General features: G+C 35.1%; 4 protein-coding genes across 6 annotated transcripts; 2 read left to right on the top strand and 2 right to left on the bottom strand.

The window, feature by feature from the left end:
- The first annotated feature begins 847 nt into the window (after positions 1-847).
- On the top strand, positions 848-5,519 carry LOC140975747 (signal recognition particle subunit SRP54 2). The gene is made up of 9 exons (XM_073439642.1): positions 848-1,239; positions 1,617-1,716; positions 1,931-2,084; positions 2,955-3,105; positions 3,187-3,335; positions 3,830-3,930; positions 4,041-4,198; positions 4,751-4,865; positions 5,040-5,519. Exons 1-9 carry the CDS (start codon positions 1,009-1,011, stop codon positions 5,366-5,368), a joined length of 1,488 nt encoding a protein of 495 aa, XP_073295743.1. The 5' UTR covers positions 848-1,008; the 3' UTR covers positions 5,369-5,519.
- Positions 5,520-5,608: 89 nt separating this feature from the next.
- Positions 5,609-8,451, top strand: LOC140975748 (checkpoint protein hus1-like). Of its 3 annotated transcripts, none has more exons than XR_012175029.1 (3): positions 5,609-6,673; positions 7,937-8,004; positions 8,241-8,451. XR_012175029.1 is itself a non-coding variant. In XM_073439643.1 (2 exons), the coding sequence occupies exon 1, from the start codon at positions 5,707-5,709 to the stop codon at positions 6,661-6,663; it is 957 nt and encodes a 318-aa protein (XP_073295744.1). In that variant the 5' UTR covers positions 5,609-5,706; the 3' UTR covers positions 6,664-6,673; positions 7,937-8,148. The 3 variants fall into 3 exon arrangements, 1 of the variants encoding a protein (XP_073295744.1); XR_012175028.1 differs by having other exon boundaries at positions 8,275-8,413; XM_073439643.1 differs by lacking the exon at positions 8,241-8,451 and having other exon boundaries at positions 7,937-8,148.
- Positions 8,245-8,928, bottom strand: LOC140975749 (VQ motif-containing protein 11-like). The gene has a single exon (XM_073439644.1). It carries the CDS (start codon positions 8,815-8,817, stop codon positions 8,245-8,247), a length of 573 nt encoding a protein of 190 aa, XP_073295745.1. The 5' UTR covers positions 8,818-8,928.
- Positions 8,929-12,523: 3,595 nt separating this feature from the next.
- On the bottom strand, positions 12,524-15,196 carry LOC140975741 (glycerol kinase-like). Its single transcript, XM_073439632.1, has 4 exons — positions 14,917-15,196; positions 14,380-14,601; positions 13,019-13,985; positions 12,524-12,926 (listed from the first exon to the last, which is right to left on the bottom strand). The coding sequence occupies exons 1-4, from the start codon at positions 15,048-15,050 to the stop codon at positions 12,681-12,683; spliced, it is 1,569 nt and encodes a 522-aa protein (XP_073295733.1). The 5' UTR covers positions 15,051-15,196; the 3' UTR covers positions 12,524-12,680.
- Between the last annotated feature and the right edge of the window lie 1,175 nt (positions 15,197-16,371).

Raw genomic sequence — 16,371 nt, 5'->3', positions numbered from 1 at the left:
TCCAATCACGTTATTTTGTGACACGATTTAACACAATTACTAAAACACATCATGATTTATGTTAGAGATATATATAATAATGAAAATATATATCGGACAACCTACTGTAAACATCTGTGTAAACATCGTTGTTGTGACATCCAATGTATATGAATGTTAGACGACCAAAGTAGGTGTTCCGAAGATCAAAACTCATAACATATGTAAATGTTATGATCTTATTTTTATCTATATTTTAAAATTTTTAGATTAAGAAAAATCATTAATTTGAAAATAAAAAATTATGGTGAAACAAAGAAAACATCTAAATTGAACGGTAGTATATATTATGTTGCATTTGAGGAGATTGATTTAAAACCTATTTATTTCGATTATAGTTTTATTGTCGACAATCTATTAAATCTTAAATGTATATCTTACTTATTTATATATTATTTACACAAATGGATTTCAAAATGTTTTTATCCTTGTATAAAACGCTAATGAAACACTACTATGATTTCGTTTCTTTAAAATAACAAAAATAATTTTAAAATCCATAAATTTGATATATATGTGTAAGTTAAATTTACACTAAGTCTCTTGTGAGACGGTCTCACGAATCTTTATCTGTGAAACGGGTCAACCCTACTTATATTCACAATAAAAAGTAATACTATTAGCATAAAAAGTAATATTTTTTCATAGATGACTCAAATAAGATATCTGCTTACAAAATACGATCCATGAGACCGTCTCATCCAAGTTTTTGTTTTAAATTTGATGGAGATGACTTTCCCTAATCCCATTATTTATCTAAACAAATGGTTTTAGTATTGGAATCTTAAATACTACCGGGCCTTGTTAATTCGACGTCGCTTTGTAAACCCGGTAGATAGATTTGGGATCTCCCACCTCATCTCATTCCCATCGGCGAACTCTTGATACCTAAAGCCCTAATTTTACCCTTCTGTTGATCTCCTACGCGTTAATCACCACAGTAAACGGAGGAACTGACAAGCCGTGAAGATGGTGCTCGCGCAGTTAGGTGGAAGTATTTCCCGCGCTCTTCAGCAGATGAGCAATGCGACCATCATCGACGAGAAGGTGCTGAACGATTGCCTTAACGAGATCACGCGCGCTCTCCTTCAATCCGATGTGCAGTTCAAGCTCGTTCGTGATATGCAGACCAATATTAAGAAGATTGTCAACCTCGATGATCTCGCTGCGGGCCATAACAAGCGTAAAATCATCCAACAGGTGAAGTGAAAGGAAGGATTTTGCTTTCCCTTATCGTTGATATTTGTATTTCGATGGGAAATTTACTAGCAAGAAGTTTAGGTTGTCTCTCTTTGAAATATGTGATCTATGTTCTGGGGTTGAGTCGAGGTTAGCTTTTATGAGATGTTAAATGCGTGGTGTGTATATGAGTGGTTGAATCTCGGCAATGAAAATTTTGATTAGAACTGTTTAACCTCATGCACAAATAATTTAAAGGTAGCTGTTCTCTGTAGTTATAGGGTTGTTTCCTGAATTTGCTTCGACTTTATCCATTGATGTTCTATGATATATTAAGCTCAAGCATTTCTTTTTCTCTCTCTTCTTTGCTGTTTTTAAAATTTTGGGCTTTGGTGCAGGCTATTTTTAATGAGCTGTGCAAGATTTTGGATCCTGGGAAGCCTTCATTCACTCCAAAAAAAGGAAAAACAAGCGTGATTATGTTTGTTGGTTTGCAAGGTATATTCTTGTACTTGAGTACCTGTAAGTTTGTTGTGGGCGATCATACACCAGTGCCTGTGCACCCATTATGTGCCCCTATACTCGAGCCTTTAGTCTTATGCTGTTACGGAACTGCTCCACCACTTAGCCTAGTTGGTTGACCGCACACTACCTCTTTCCTTCCATTCTTTTTTAGAAACAAGATCTACTTATTCATGTGTACTTTTCACAGGATCGGGGAAAACAACCACATGTACAAAATATGCTTACTACCACCAGAAGAAAGGATGGAAACCTGCACTAGTCTGTGCTGATACTTTCAGGGCTGGTGCTTTTGACCAGTTGAAGCAGAATGCCACCAAAGCTAAAATTCCTTTTTACGGAAGGTGCCTAAAATATTTAATGGACTTGTTTTCTTCCAAATTTTTCAAAATGACATGAATTTCTGAAATTGTTTCGTTGACCTTAGAGAGAATAAAGTCCCGTGTTAATCCTTCCAGAAAAGATTGTGACACATTGCACGAATTGATACCTTTGTTTTGTGAAGTTTCCTAGAAAGAAAATTTGTCTATCTGTTTCCACTGATAGAACTGAACAAAGAAAAATAGTACGACAGTTTCAAGTTTCTAATGCAAGTATCACAGAAATGAGGAAAATATGGGGCTCATTTCTTCTAGGTTTGGGTTAACAAAGCTCAGGATACATTTGCTTATATGATACAAAAAATATCTGTAGTGATATGCATGCTTAAATTCTGTATTATTCGACATGAAATTTGGCTGTTGATGTTGTAAGTTGCTTGTAGGATTGGAGTAATGCTTTATTTGCGAATTGCTTGATAACACTCCTCGTATTCTAGTTATGCTTCTTTAAAGAGAGAATGTTTTGGCACCTATTCTTTTCCGCCTTTAGACTCTTTACCTCTCTGTTATTCTCCATTTGTTCTGAGGTAGAATAAAAACAAAATCTTGATCAATGTAGTAGGTTTGGAACTTGGATACCAATTTTGGATTATGTATAAAAATTTCATGGTAAATGTGCTTTGTCCTGTTTGTGCTGATGACCATGATTGTTTCTAAAGAAATATTTCAATCAAATGTGGAGAATCAATGCCATGTTTCAGTTTTACTGATTAAAATTTGTGGATTTGGAACCTTGATGTTTCTTTATTTTTATGTATGGATTATAATCTATGCATGAATTTTGAGTTATTACTTGATTCATATAGTGCTTTGGCTTAATTTTTTCTTTAACAGCTATACAGAGTCTGATCCCGTGAGTATTGCTGTAGAAGGTGTTGAAAGATTTAAGAAAGAAAATTGTGATCTTATAATTGTTGATACAAGCGGACGCCACAAACAGGAGGCAGCTCTTTTTGAAGAGATGCGTCAAGTTTCCGAAGCAACGGTTAGTGTTTCTGTTCTAATCCTGTTTTGTTAGTTAAGAGTCTCTATTTACTCTGCTTACATTTCCATTGGAACATTCCAGAAACCAGATCTTGTTATATTTGTCATGGATAGCAGCATTGGTCAAGCCGCCTTTGATCAAGCTCAGGCATTCAAACAAAGTGTTGCAGTTGGGGCTGTGATTGTCACAAAGATGGATGGTCATGCGAAGGGAGGTGGTGCGCTTAGTGCGTAAGTTTAAACACATTTTTTTAAATTTTCTAGTTCTTGCAATATGTTTAAACCTGGAATGGAATTGATGTGTGCAAGTGTGCCGCATCTATTGTCGTGCTTCTGGAATGCTAGCGTCTTCTGATTGAATTGTTGGACCCGTTTTTCTGTACTTTCAGAGTATATAAGTAATAAGCTTGTGGACAGATCGATTATGGTACCATGATCACAACTTTTTCATGATTCAAAATTTGGGAAATTATAGATGTGTATTATTAAATCTGTAATGTATAGGTTGCTAGATTTATCGTAATAAGAAGTATAGCAAGACGCAGCTGTAATTGATTTTAGATGGACGACATCATATTTTCGAAGTTTTGTTCTCATGGTGACTTTGACTTTGTCGATACATTTAAGTTATGCCTCATAGGTGAATAAAATACCCATCTTGCACGGACATCGATAGCGATAACACCATATAATGTGGACAATTGATATCTCCTCTCAATTTGCAGAGTTGCAGCAACAAAAAGTCCTGTTATATTCATTGGGACGGGTGAACATATGGATGAATTTGAAGTATTTGATGTCAAACCATTTGTTAGCCGCCTATTAGGTTGGCGTCCCTCAATTATAGTTCCTGTTACTGCTTTTAATTGGATTTGTGCTAATAATAGTTGCACAAGTTTTTTTTTTCAGTTAGTAATCTATTATCTATTTTATCAGGCATGGGTGACTGGTCTGGATTCATGGACAAAATTCATGAAGTTGTACCCATGGATCAACAGCCTGAACTCCTTCAGAAGCTTTCAGAAGGAAACTTTACTTTGAGGATAATGTATGAGCAATTTCAGAATATATTGAAAATGGGTCCAATTGGCCAGGTTTGTCATTTTACTTCATTTTTGACTTTTAAATGCTCGCTCTACTGTTCTAATTAATCCATCATGTTTGATTGGTGTTAGTTAATCTACATCGCTAGTTCCTTTAGCTTAGCTTCTTTCTGACATTCAATTCATGTTTATAGATGTTAGATTATACACCATTAATCATAAAATTCTTCTTATTTTTTGGTTCATACAAAAGTTTTTGTGGTGTACTTGATACTGCTATCAAGGGACATTTTCAAGGGTAAGTATTTTTTAAAAAATGCTTGTTTACATGGACTATGCCATTAAATGGGGATGTAATCAAGTTTATTCCTAACAATATAGTCTTCATAGCTTTAAATTAAAAGTTGGAATTGCTTCCGTTTGAATGGATGTGACCTCCTTTATGACAGCTGCTCTAATGAATTCTTTTGTATTTATACTTATCCTTCTCTTTAACTGCTTAACGATGTGGTACGCAAAGCTAAAATATTTGTGTGTCTGGGTATGTAAAGTTAAAATATTTTTACGAATTCCATAAATATTAAGAAGCTTGTTTATTTGTAGGTCTTCTCTATGCTTCCAGGATTTAGTCAGGAGTTGATGCCCAAAGGCCAGGAGAAGGAAAGCCAGGCAAAGATTAAAAGATACATGACCATGATGGATTCAATGACCAATGAAGGTAAAAACTGATTTCTTGAATATTATATATAAATAATATTATGGGTGTCGATCAAGTCAAAAAGTTATAAAGATCATGGACCCACATATTATCTGACTCAGTTTTAAATAATTTGAATCAACTTAATCGTTGCAAGTCTATTTTTTTATAATGTCACAATGGCGAATATTCCAGAGTTGGACAGTTCCAACCCAAAGCTAATGAATGAATCAAGAATCATGCGGATAGCTAGAGGATGTGGTCGTCCTGTGAGGGATGTAATGGAAATGCTGGAAGAGTACAAGCGGCTGGCCAAGATTTGGAGCAAGATGAAGGGACTGAAGATTCCAAAGAAAGGAGAAATGAGCGCCTTATCGAGAAACATGAACGCGCAACACATGAGCAAAGTGCTTCCCCCTCAGATGTTGAAGCAAATTGGTGGAATGGGTGGATTGCAGAACTTGATGAAGCAAATGGGTTCTACCAAGGATATGATGGGCATGTTTGGTGGTGGGGATAAATAGAACTTTCACCAGTGTCGGGAAAAAATGGTTGAATTTTCATTTTGTAATTACTCTGTACTGTTAACTGGGGAGATAAATTTTGGCAGTTCTTATATGTATATTTGGTTGAATTAAATTAATTATATTCCTATTATTATTTTACCACAATCAATTTTACTTTGTAGTGTGGTATGCTGACGGAAAACAATTTAAAATTTAAAGGGGTGGAACCGCAATTATCTAAAACTCTTGTCCTTCACAGAAAACCGCCCAGCATAAACCAAATTCTTGCCTCCCATTTTCTTCCCCAACTCTTCAAAACCCTAAATCCCAAACCCTCCACTGCATCTCCAATCAGAATGAAGTTCAAAGCTCTCCTCACCGACAATGGCATCAACCTGCTGGAGAAAAGAATCCTCCCAGCTCTAGACAAAATGGGCAAAATTTGCCACCTCTTCTTGACCCGCGATCACGCCTTCTTCCTCCACAACCTCCTCAACTCCGATGGCGTTCAATCCATTGCTCAGTTCAAGAAGGAATCCCTCTTCCAAGACTACCGGATTTCCAGCCAAAACGACGATAAAATCGCTTTCTCCGTCGACCTTGCCCTTCTTCACCGGGCCCTCCGCTCCATCCTCGCCATCTACGTGGAGTCCAGGGACTCCGATTTCAACTGCCTCCAGATCAAATTGGTGAAGAAATCGCCCCCACACTCGAACCAGGCGGTGCCATTTCTTACGCTCGAAGCAAAAGGGTATAAGTCAGCTGTTGTCCAAGACGTGCCCATTTCGAAACCCTTATCACGTGCCGATGTCGATGAGCTACAACTCGCCCTCGAAAATGCCCAAGAAGTGCCCCCAACTTTGGTGAAAGCCCCCGAATTGAATTTGTTGCAAAGCTTTGTTGATAGGATGAAACATGTTGGGGAAGTTTTGGGTGTTTCCGTCAGTAAATGTGGGGACTTGCATTTACAGATTTCGACTTCTTCGATCACATTAGGTGCCGAGTTTAGGAATCTGACGGTTTTAGGAGAGCAAGTCGATGGGGCATCGGTTGACATAGGCTCCAGTGCTCAGACAAGGATTGAGAGGGCTGTGCAGAGAGGAGATGCTATGAGTGTCCAAGTGAGCGTGAAGCATTTCTCTAAGAGCCTGCAGGGTAGCTTGGCCAAGCCCGATTGTGCTTTTTATGGGATTGTGCCGCAGGGCGCTTGCTTGATCGTGATATTTCAGTTCCTTATCCCGGGGACGAGGCAGATGGATAAATCTATCAGCTTGCATTGTAGGCTTCCTGTGCTTGATCCTGGTTCCAATTGAGGGCCTTGAGGTGATTCTATTCATCCAGCTTTATTGTTTGTTGATTGTGTATTCTGTTGATGCATTTGTGTGATTTTCTTGAGCTACTGTTGGCAAATGTATAGTTGGGTATATAAATATGTTACATCTAATTAAAACAAAAGAGTTCAGTTCTGTTATGTTCAGTTCAGATCAATGCTTTTTTAAGCACTGGTGGAGTTTGGTTGTTTTAGTTTGTGGAGCAAATTGTAGGATGATTTACAAGAAATCAAGAATAAACCTTGAAAAAACTTCGAACCTTTTAAGATGCAAATTAATTATTTTGGCATAATTTTTTTAGAGTTCGTTTTTACTTTCCAAAATTTTTAATGGAATTATATTTTTTAATTTAACATCACCTACTCAAATTATAGTTTCTTAATTTAATTGTCAATTCTTGTGCTTGTGTAAGCAAGCAAGCAAGCAAGCATTTGACCGATGAGTATATCCCGTAAGGCGACTGTCAAATCCTTTCATATTATATAAAACTGGTTGAATTAATTAATTCCAAATTCCCCGCGACTATTTGTTTGGCGCTTTGGTACAATGTCGGCACATTCTATATTATATTAATAATTGATTGTCACTTCTTATTAAATTGCAACTATTTTTCTAACTGTATCATATTTATAAATTTGTTCAACACCCATGAAATCCCTGAAATGTTACTGCTGGCGATTTTTTCCCATGTCTACATGGGCTGCACCTGCTTGTAGAGCTTGTATGTGTGAATTTGAGATGTACAAACAAATGGCAAGATATCGAATGACTCGAAAGCACATACATTAGCTGGACCTTGTATGCTACGTACAAAGAGATGATTGTTCGAAGCTCGTGTCTTTTAACCTATGACTCGTGTCTGCTATTTTAAGAAAATAACATCTAGCATTAACAGAAACCTTTAGGAAGACGACCTTGTTATGCTACGTACAAAGAGATAATTGTCCGAAGCTCATGTTTTTTCCCTGTTTTTGATGTACGTTGTTTTTGACTCGATCTACTTTAATGAATTTGAAATTGAAAAACAAACCCAATTCAGCGAGACAAAAGTTTGAAAATTGGTCTCAAAATCACAACACAAGAATCAAAGATGCCACCAACGCTAGATAAAACAAGCAACCCGGGTGGAAGAAGAGTGGCATAGCATGCCTATGGGTTTGGATAGAAATTCAATTATTTCACAACTTTCGTATTACTTATTCTTCTTTTTGAATATCTCTCGTGTTTAAATTTTTACTGTGTTCACTATTTGCAGGAATATGGAAGCAAGTACTTGGAAGGACATGAGAGAAAAAGTGACCGGACAAGAAACAAAAAATTAACGTAAATATATGTCAACTTTTATATTCTTTTTGCCAAAAGTGAAAGATAAATTTGATAAAAAGAGTTGTGTAGTCTGGAAAAATTTATCTTTCATTTTTTCTCATATTGATATCATGCAAATTTTATAAAGTAAAAACAATGAGCAATAATTATTATTTAATAATTGCTTTATAATAAAATGAAATATTTAGTTAACAAATATGACTTTGAACCTGGCTTTTATTTCTCGCGCATAGATCACTAGTTATTATTATCTCTTGGTGAAAGAAGCGGAAACAAAGGCAGAAGCTCCGGCGGGTCGGATCCTCTCGGGGTGCTTAACGGACTCGGGTGCAAGTAGTAACCTTTTTCAGCGATCAATCTGTCTTCATCTTCCACACTCGACTTAGGAGTATTCGGACCACCACGCGCCGCCAAGTACTCCAACGGCGAGACTGGGGAGACCATGACCATATGCTCCATGAGAAAATTCCGGTGAAGGCTTCTCGGAGAAGAGAAGGGTGAATGTAACAGAGTGGCGGCGCTCATATTGGAGCCGCCATTGACATTTTTGTTGAGCTTGATCTCCAGCTTTCTCGCGGCGGTTGGCCTCCTTTCGTGGAGTTTGAAGTGGGGCCTCCGGGGACCCATTTCGGCTGAGGCTTCTTTCCCGGTGAGTTTTTGGACGACGGCTCGGAAAGTAGAGGGGTCGGCTTGGACGAAGGTGGTGTTGAGAATGGAGGTCGGGTCGGATACACTTGGGAATGTGGGTGGAAACGAAGGGGTGGAGTTAGAATTGTTGTTGGAGGAGGAGGAAGTAGAAGCAGCAGCCATTGAAGAAGCCCAAAATGGAAGCGGGAAGAAGATGAAGAAGAAAGGTAGATTAAATAGAGGACGTCAGTTTTTAGTTTTTTTTTTTTTTTTTTTTGGAAATCACCGGTATCTACATCTATCAACCACGATGGTTAAAAATCCTTCATCTAACATGAACGAGAAAGATGATATATAGCAAAATGCGTTAAAAAGTGCGTTAACTTGTTTGCATTTCTACAATATGATCTAATTTTTTAAATCTACCAGAAGTTAAGATATCCAATATGTTCAAGACTAACAGTCTTTGATGGTTGCGAGCTTTAGACTTCGACGTCATCTTTTTAACAGCATTACAGGAGTTCGAGAAGACCCAAACATCAAAAAAATTACCTCTCACAGCAAGCATCAAACCAAAATGGATAGCAGAGAGCTCTGCCTCCAACACTGATCTTGATTTATGTATGCTTATGACTGAGGCACCAAAAATAATTCAACAATGATTTCGAATCACAGCAACCATACTATATTTACCAACAGTATCATTAAACTCAACATCGACATCAAGTCGTCACTGTCCAACGTAGGATGCAATACCAATTAATTTTTATTAATCAGTTTTATTAATAGAATACAACTAAATTCATGATGTGGGATTTATTTAATTAATTTTTTAATATTTTTTATTCAAATATATATATACACACACATTTTGAGGTCATGCAATACAAATTAATTTTTACAAAAATACTATATTTATTTAGATAATTAAAATTTTTCATATAATTTACACATAAATAAAATATCTAATCCAATTCAAAAATTTACTTATTATGTCTATATATTATATATTTAATATAATTTCATTATCGTTATTCAAATAATAACTAAAAAAAACTATAACAAAATTTTATGAATTAACTCAAATTATCAACCATCATGATCGTGATTTATATATATGATAGCATACATCGTGTGCATCATTTGCTAATACTATCTAATAAACCTGAACATCTTGCATAACTGAATTTGACTTAGTCATACCAAACTAAATTTACATATCTAAGTGACTAAAACCTTAAACCAAAATAGGTAAAAAAAAATAGAACTTCAAAATCTCAATCTAACTTCTCATAATTTATAACACACACAATGTACATGCATGATCTACTAATATAAATATATATCATGTCTTAGTGCACATAATTTCTCTTGGTAATATTTAACAAAATGATTTTTTTATATCACCTTCTCGATTGAGAACTTTATTTGGTCTTTGTTTCTCCATGTTTTGATGTTATTATTGCGAAAATATTACGAAGATAATTTCTTAATTCGAAAGGAATGTTGTTCAATATTATTTTTCAAACTATCTCGAAAAATTTCTAATATTACTAAATTATTAATTACAAGGAATAAATTCCGAATTTGGAACCTTAAAATTTAGTAACAATAATGATAAAAATGACTTTAATTAGAGAGCTTAAAAAGTCTATAATTTGAAATGTTTTTTTCATTTAAAATAGTCAAAATATATATAAAAATTATATACACACATATATATATATATATATTATATATTATAGGTGGAAGCCACAAAAAAATAATTGAAACGGGAAACGAGGAGTGGACTTGGGACAGATGAAATAATTGATGGATTGGGTCAGAAATTGTACCATCCTAATGCATACATGTACTTTGTTTTCTTCCCCTCCGATTATTGTAGCTCATACAAACCTGAGTTTTGGAACAAATATAATTTGTTATATATAAGAATTTGAGTTCTATAAACTCAATTATAAACAAATTTTTCACACAAATAATATTTTTCATGGATAACCCAAATAAGAGATATGTATCACAAAATACGACTCGTGACACCGTCTCACACAAGTTTTTGCCATAATTGAGAACGTGAAGTGAATAAATTTATAATAAATATCTTTTGAGACGGTCTAACGGATTTTTATAAGTGTGATGGGTCAATCCGATCCACACGTTGAGCAAAAACAAGACATTTGACATAAAAGATAATACTTATTCATGAATAGAGTCGGATAAGAGATCTGCTTAACAAAATTGACATGTGAAATGATCTCATAATAATTTTCGTGATAAATTAATTTACTTTGTTATTCACCCGTTTCCTCCATTTCTAAATTTATAAAAACAGCTTTCTTTTAGGTTTTGTTTGCTAGCGAGATATGAATAATGTTCATGTATTTAGTTTTCTTTTCTTTTTTCAGTCTTCACGGGATGTGTTTCCTTCCTGCATTTTTCTGCTGCAATAGTATTAATACATAGTGATAAATAATATATCATACCTTCCAATTAATTAATAATGTTCCGATTCCATTTTTTATCCAAAGAAAATTATATTACAAAATAGAAATAAATGTCATTATTTGGCTTATTTAACTAACATATAATATAGTACATATTCGAATGGATGACCTACTTTCGAGTCCCCATTTCAAAAATTAAATGTATCGATTTCTGTTTGTTTTTATTTATATTTTTGAGTCGTAAGAGACATTGTTATAATTGAATCTTATATTATAGATTTCGTCTCAAACTTAACACTTCAATGTCCGGTGAACCATAAATCGTTGGAGTATTACTTTAGTTATCTTCATTTATCCAATATTAAAAGAAAATCCTTCATTTATCCAATATTAAAAGAAGAGTAGGTATATCGTGAGACGGTCTCACGAATCTTTATCTGTGAGACGGGTCAACCTTACCGATATTCACAATAAAAAGTAATACTCGTAGCATAAAAATTAATATTTTTCATGGATGACCAAAATAAGATATCCGTCTCACAAAATACGACCCGTGAAACCGTGTCACACAAGTTTTTGCCATAAAAGAAAATCGAAGATATCCCCATCCAACACCTTCCATTTCACGATTTTGAACCCACAATATTGCTTTAGTTATCTTCATTTAATAGAACAGTTTACAACTTTAAGGGACAAAGCATGCATGAGTCAGTGATTCAGATTGCAGAAATTAATGCTTCGAGACACCAAAAATGAAATAATTTTATTAAAAAAAACCCTCAATTTGAAAAATAATTTATTAAATTTATTATTTGGCGTTTTATATAATTTAATTGCGATCCATTTAATTATATCATAGACAGTCTCATACGAGTTTTTGTAATTTTCATCTGTTCTGAAATTATTTCACGAAATTGCAATTGCACCAAGGATCCATTATTGCATTCGTTTTTGAAATGATTTCAAGAACTTTTTATGTCCTATCATAAGTTAATTATATAATTCCATCATTATTCTCGTTCCATTTTATCATCAAATAAACATTCAAACTCAATCAATTAAAATCATTTTTATTATAATGTTCCTCGTAGCATGATCATGCAAGATCCTTCGCCCTCGTATAGACTTTGAGATGTTCCTCCTCGTTGATCAATGATGTATGAGCATTGATCCCTTTATTGTAAAGATAGAGGCACGAAGTTGCTCCACTTACTAACACCAGGGTGGTCACTAGATCGAACAAGAGGCTCAAACTTTGGGTCGAAGAGCGTAGCGTTGGCTGGTCTTACGTATGTCTCAGTATCGAGGATGATACCATATATACATATTTGCTTGTGGAGCACATTGATATTTTCAAAAACATTGTTAGGATATCATATATCTCTTAAAAAATGTTGGAACTGAAGATAGACGGGTAAAATGAAAAGCATGTAACACAACAGGTCTTGAAGTAAGTAAAAGGCTTTAAATCCAGAAGGGACAAGAAGTTTCAAGAAATGCATCAGCAGAAGTACTGTCACATCCTCTATTATTATCTTTTGGGATGTGAATAAACAAGAAAATAGATAAATCAAACGAGATTGCAGAATTGAAACAATCCAATTACAGAGAGAGATCAGCCAAGTCAAAAGTTCTTGAAATTGCCTTGCACCAAGAATCCGTCTTCTTCTTCCTCAATTCTTCATCCATGATGGGGAAAAACTTGATGTCTTTTTTTGTCTTATCGCTAGAAGAAAATATTTCGTTTTCGGTCCAAACACCAATAGCTAATCCAGCAGCATAAGCCGCCCCAAGAGCAGTCGTCTCTATATCAGCTGGTCTCACAACTGGGTTTCCTAGCAAGTCCGCCTGTACATTTTCAAAACACAAGTTTTAGGAATTGATTTCGTAACCGTGCTCTAAAGAAAACGTTAGGAACCAGAGTAGCAAGAAAATAATACCTGAATTTGCATCAGTAAATTATTGACAGTGGCACCGCCATCCACTCTAAGTAAAAACTCCCCTTTCTCGTTCTTAGCCTCACCCTTCTCTCCAGCATCCTTGTTCATCGAATCCAACACATCTTTCACTTGAAAACACATGCTCTCCAGCACAGCTCGAGCAATATGGGATTTGTTTGTAAACCTCGTGATTCCTATACAAACTCCACGAGCATCATCACGCCACCATGGCGCAAACAGACCGTTAAATGCCGGTACAAAATATACCCCCCCAGATGAGTCAACCTGCAAAGCCAACTCTTCAATCTCACTTGCATTCTTGATTATACCTAGACTGTCCCTAAGCCATTGAACTGCTGCACCAGCTATGGCGATCGAGCCCTCTAGTGCATAGTTAATGGGGGCTTCTGGCCCAAGTTTATAAGCCAAGGTGGTCAGAAGCCCATGTTTCGACTGTACTATCTCTTCTCCGGTATTAAGAAGTATAAAAGCCCCGGTCCCATACGTGCTTTTAGCTTCGCCTTTCCGGCATGCTTGCCCCACCATTGCTGCATGCTGATCACCGAGACATCCAGAAATCGGTATGCCAGCTATCGGCCATCCTTTGCTTATATCCCCAATTATCTCAGCATTACTAATAATTTTAGGCAAGATCTCAGCTGGGATCCCCAGAGTGTTCAAAGTTTGTTTATCCCAATCTAGTGTTTTGAGGTTCATCAACATGGTTCTTGAAGCATTCGACACATCAGTGACATGTAAACCATTTTCTTTTCCTCCTGTCAAATTCCAAATCAACCATGTATCTATGGTGCCAAACAATGCATCTCCTCGCTTCACCGCCTCCTTTATGGCATCCACATTTTCCAACAACCACAACAGCTTCAAAGCACTGAAATAAGTGCTTATCGGCAAACCACATGTCTCTACGAAATGAGTTCTTCCACCTGGTAACTCTTTCTCCAATTTTCTAGAAGGAAAAAACAAAAAAGAAATCCCACAGGTTTCATCTAACAATAAAGAATCTGAATTAAGCAAACCAGAATTGGCTATTTACCGTATTTCGACACAAAAATAAAAATAGTTTGACAGATCACTCATTTATTTTTTTCTTCAGGGTCGCTTCACGACCAACCTCTTTGCAAGTAGTGGCACTCCACGATTCAAAGTTTTCTTTTGGTAGTTAATCAAAGAAATACCAGTGAATGGAAATTTATGCTTTTCGCAATAAAAGCCCATTTAAGAACAAAACTTCTCAACACCAAGATGACAATAACCCGATTCAGATACTGTCGCTAAACAACAACAAAAACACCAAGTTGGCTAAAAAAAATTATATCTTTGATCCAAAATTGAAAAATTACCTGCATATTGAACTGGTACGTGCATCCATCCAAACAATAGCATTGTAGAGAGGGGAGCCGGTGGATTTGCTCCAAACAACAGTTGTTTCTCTCTGATTCGTAATACCAATGGCTTTCAATCCACTGTCGACATTATAGCCTGCAGCTGTGGTTTTATCAACAGCCTTTGCAATACAGAGTCTCACGCTTTCAAGAATCTCCATTGGATCATGCTCAACCCATCTACAAAACACTCAAAATCAACCATTTTAAGTATCTTCTCCATCTGTTCCAAATGGTACTTCCTACTCGATCAACGCAGATGCATTAATTTTATTTTAAATTTATATCAAACATATGCTTTTACCAACAGGCCTCTGAAACTTGATTTGTGAGCCGAAAATACATCAGCTATCAAACATAAGCGCTCGTTCAATTATTTCGATTATTTACAGAAAAAACATACGCCCCGGAAAATAAAAAGCGATAAACCACGGGAAAATTGAAGAAAAGATTCAATCTTTGAACAGTTTAAAGTTTTTTAAAAAAAACATGTACCCAGATTGAGGGTAGAACTGGGTGAACTCGACCTGGTGAGATCCAATGGCCTGCGCGGCGCGATCATAGACGATGAATCTTGTGCTGGTGGTGCCTTGATCGATCGAACCCACGAATACATCTTCCCCGGACATCTTGGTAGTAGGTTGAGTTTCTTGGAAATAGTGATGGAGTTGATCCAAAAGGATTTTATTTTATCCAATAAATTTGGATATCAATCAATGATTTTTTAAAGATTGGAAATCTGACCATTTGCAACTTCGGTGATTCCAATTTCCCCTTTTATGGATTCATATCAATTTTTTATTTGGAGTTTGATTCGTCTTTCATTATGTATATTTATTCATGAAATTTTCACTCACTTAATATGATTAAATTAAATTTATAGTGGAAAATGAGTCACATCTCATTTGTAAAGTTCATTTATTGACAAAGACCTAATTACCTAAATCATTAATTCTTGTCACATTTTAAGTTATTATTATTTTTTTTACAAATATCTAATATTAAATTTAAATAAAAAAATCTTTATTCAATATTTTATTTTACCATCTTTTATTTATTATTATTCGAATTAAACTAAATACGTATTTTGTTTGCATTTGTATACATTTTTATTAAAAAAAATTCATTTCATATAAGAGTAGGACTCTTTTGAGACGGTCATACGAATCTTTATCTGTGAGACGGGTCAACCCTACCGATATTCACAATAAAAAATAATACTCTTAACATAAAAAGTAATAATTTTTCATGGATAACCCAAATAAGATATTCGTCTCACAAAATACGACTCGTTTCACCGTCTCACACAAGTTTTTGTCTTTTAAATTTTCTTACTGTATTTCCTAATCATTTTTTATTATGTTATGTTAATTTAGATACATATTTTACATCTTTGTGGTATTCAATTAACACAAAAACTCTTGTGAGACAGTCTCACAGATCAATTTCGTGAGTCGAATATCTTATTTGGGTCATTCACGAAAAAGTATTACTTTTTATGCTAAGAGTATTACTTTTTATTGTGAATATCATTAGGGTTGACCCATCTCACAGATAAAGATTCGTGAGACCGTCTCACAAGAGACCTACTTTTCAATTAAACATCTCAATTTTTTTTTTTTGTGTTACACATTCCTAGTTAAATTGCATTTTCCCTTTGAGATATTTTCTCTCACTCCAATAGTTAATAACAAAGAGATAATTTATATTAGTCACTACACACACTTTGCATATGTTACATATTCATATGAATATTATGTATTGTATATATTTAATCCCTAAAACTCTTATTGATATTTTTGCTTCTTTAAAAAAGGTCAATTTCAATAACAAATTGTATGCATTAAAGCCAAAAAGTGGGAAGGACAAGTTTGAGATTGTGAAAATGTTTCAATAAAAGGTAATCACAATCAGATACTCGTGTTTTATTAATAGTATCAGCGACGTACA

This window comes from Primulina huaijiensis, chromosome 4 (genome assembly GCF_012295235.1).
Source record: "Primulina huaijiensis isolate GDHJ02 chromosome 4, ASM1229523v2, whole genome shotgun sequence".
Lineage (NCBI taxonomy): Eukaryota > Viridiplantae > Streptophyta > Magnoliopsida > Lamiales > Gesneriaceae > Primulina > Primulina huaijiensis.
Note: the sequence above shows the minus strand (reverse complement) of the source record. Positions and strands in the feature narration are given on the sequence as shown.

What these genes read in the sequence shown, in the direction of transcription:
- LOC140975747 (XM_073439642.1), top strand. Translation starts at nt 1,009, where the DNA reads ATGGTGCTCGCGCAGTTAGGTGGAAGTATTTCCCGCGCTCTTCAGCAG. An exon ending in AGCGTAAAATCATCCAACAG is followed by an intron (nt 1,240 to 1,616) that starts GTGAAGTGAAAG and finishes GCTTTGGTGCAG; the next exon opens with GCTATTTTTAATGAGCTGTG. An exon ending in GGATTCAATGACCAATGAAG is followed by an intron (nt 4,866 to 5,039) that starts GTAAAAACTGAT and finishes CGAATATTCCAG; the next exon opens with AGTTGGACAGTTCCAACCCA.
- LOC140975748 (XM_073439643.1), top strand. Translation starts at nt 5,707, where the DNA reads ATGAAGTTCAAAGCTCTCCTCACCGACAATGGCATCAACCTGCTGGAG.
- LOC140975749 (XM_073439644.1), bottom strand. Translation starts at nt 8,817, where the DNA reads ATGGCTGCTGCTTCTACTTCCTCCTCCTCCAACAACAATTCTAACTCC.
- LOC140975741 (XM_073439632.1), bottom strand. Translation starts at nt 15,050, where the DNA reads ATGTCCGGGGAAGATGTATTCGTGGGTTCGATCGATCAAGGCACCACC. An exon ending in CAGTTCTACCCTCAATCTGG is followed by an intron (nt 14,602 to 14,916) that starts GTACATGTTTTT and finishes AGTGTTTTGTAG; the next exon opens with ATGGGTTGAGCATGATCCAA. An exon ending in CGTACCAGTTCAATATGCAG is followed by an intron (nt 13,986 to 14,379) that starts GTAATTTTTCAA and finishes TTTTCCTTCTAG; the next exon opens with AAAATTGGAGAAAGAGTTAC.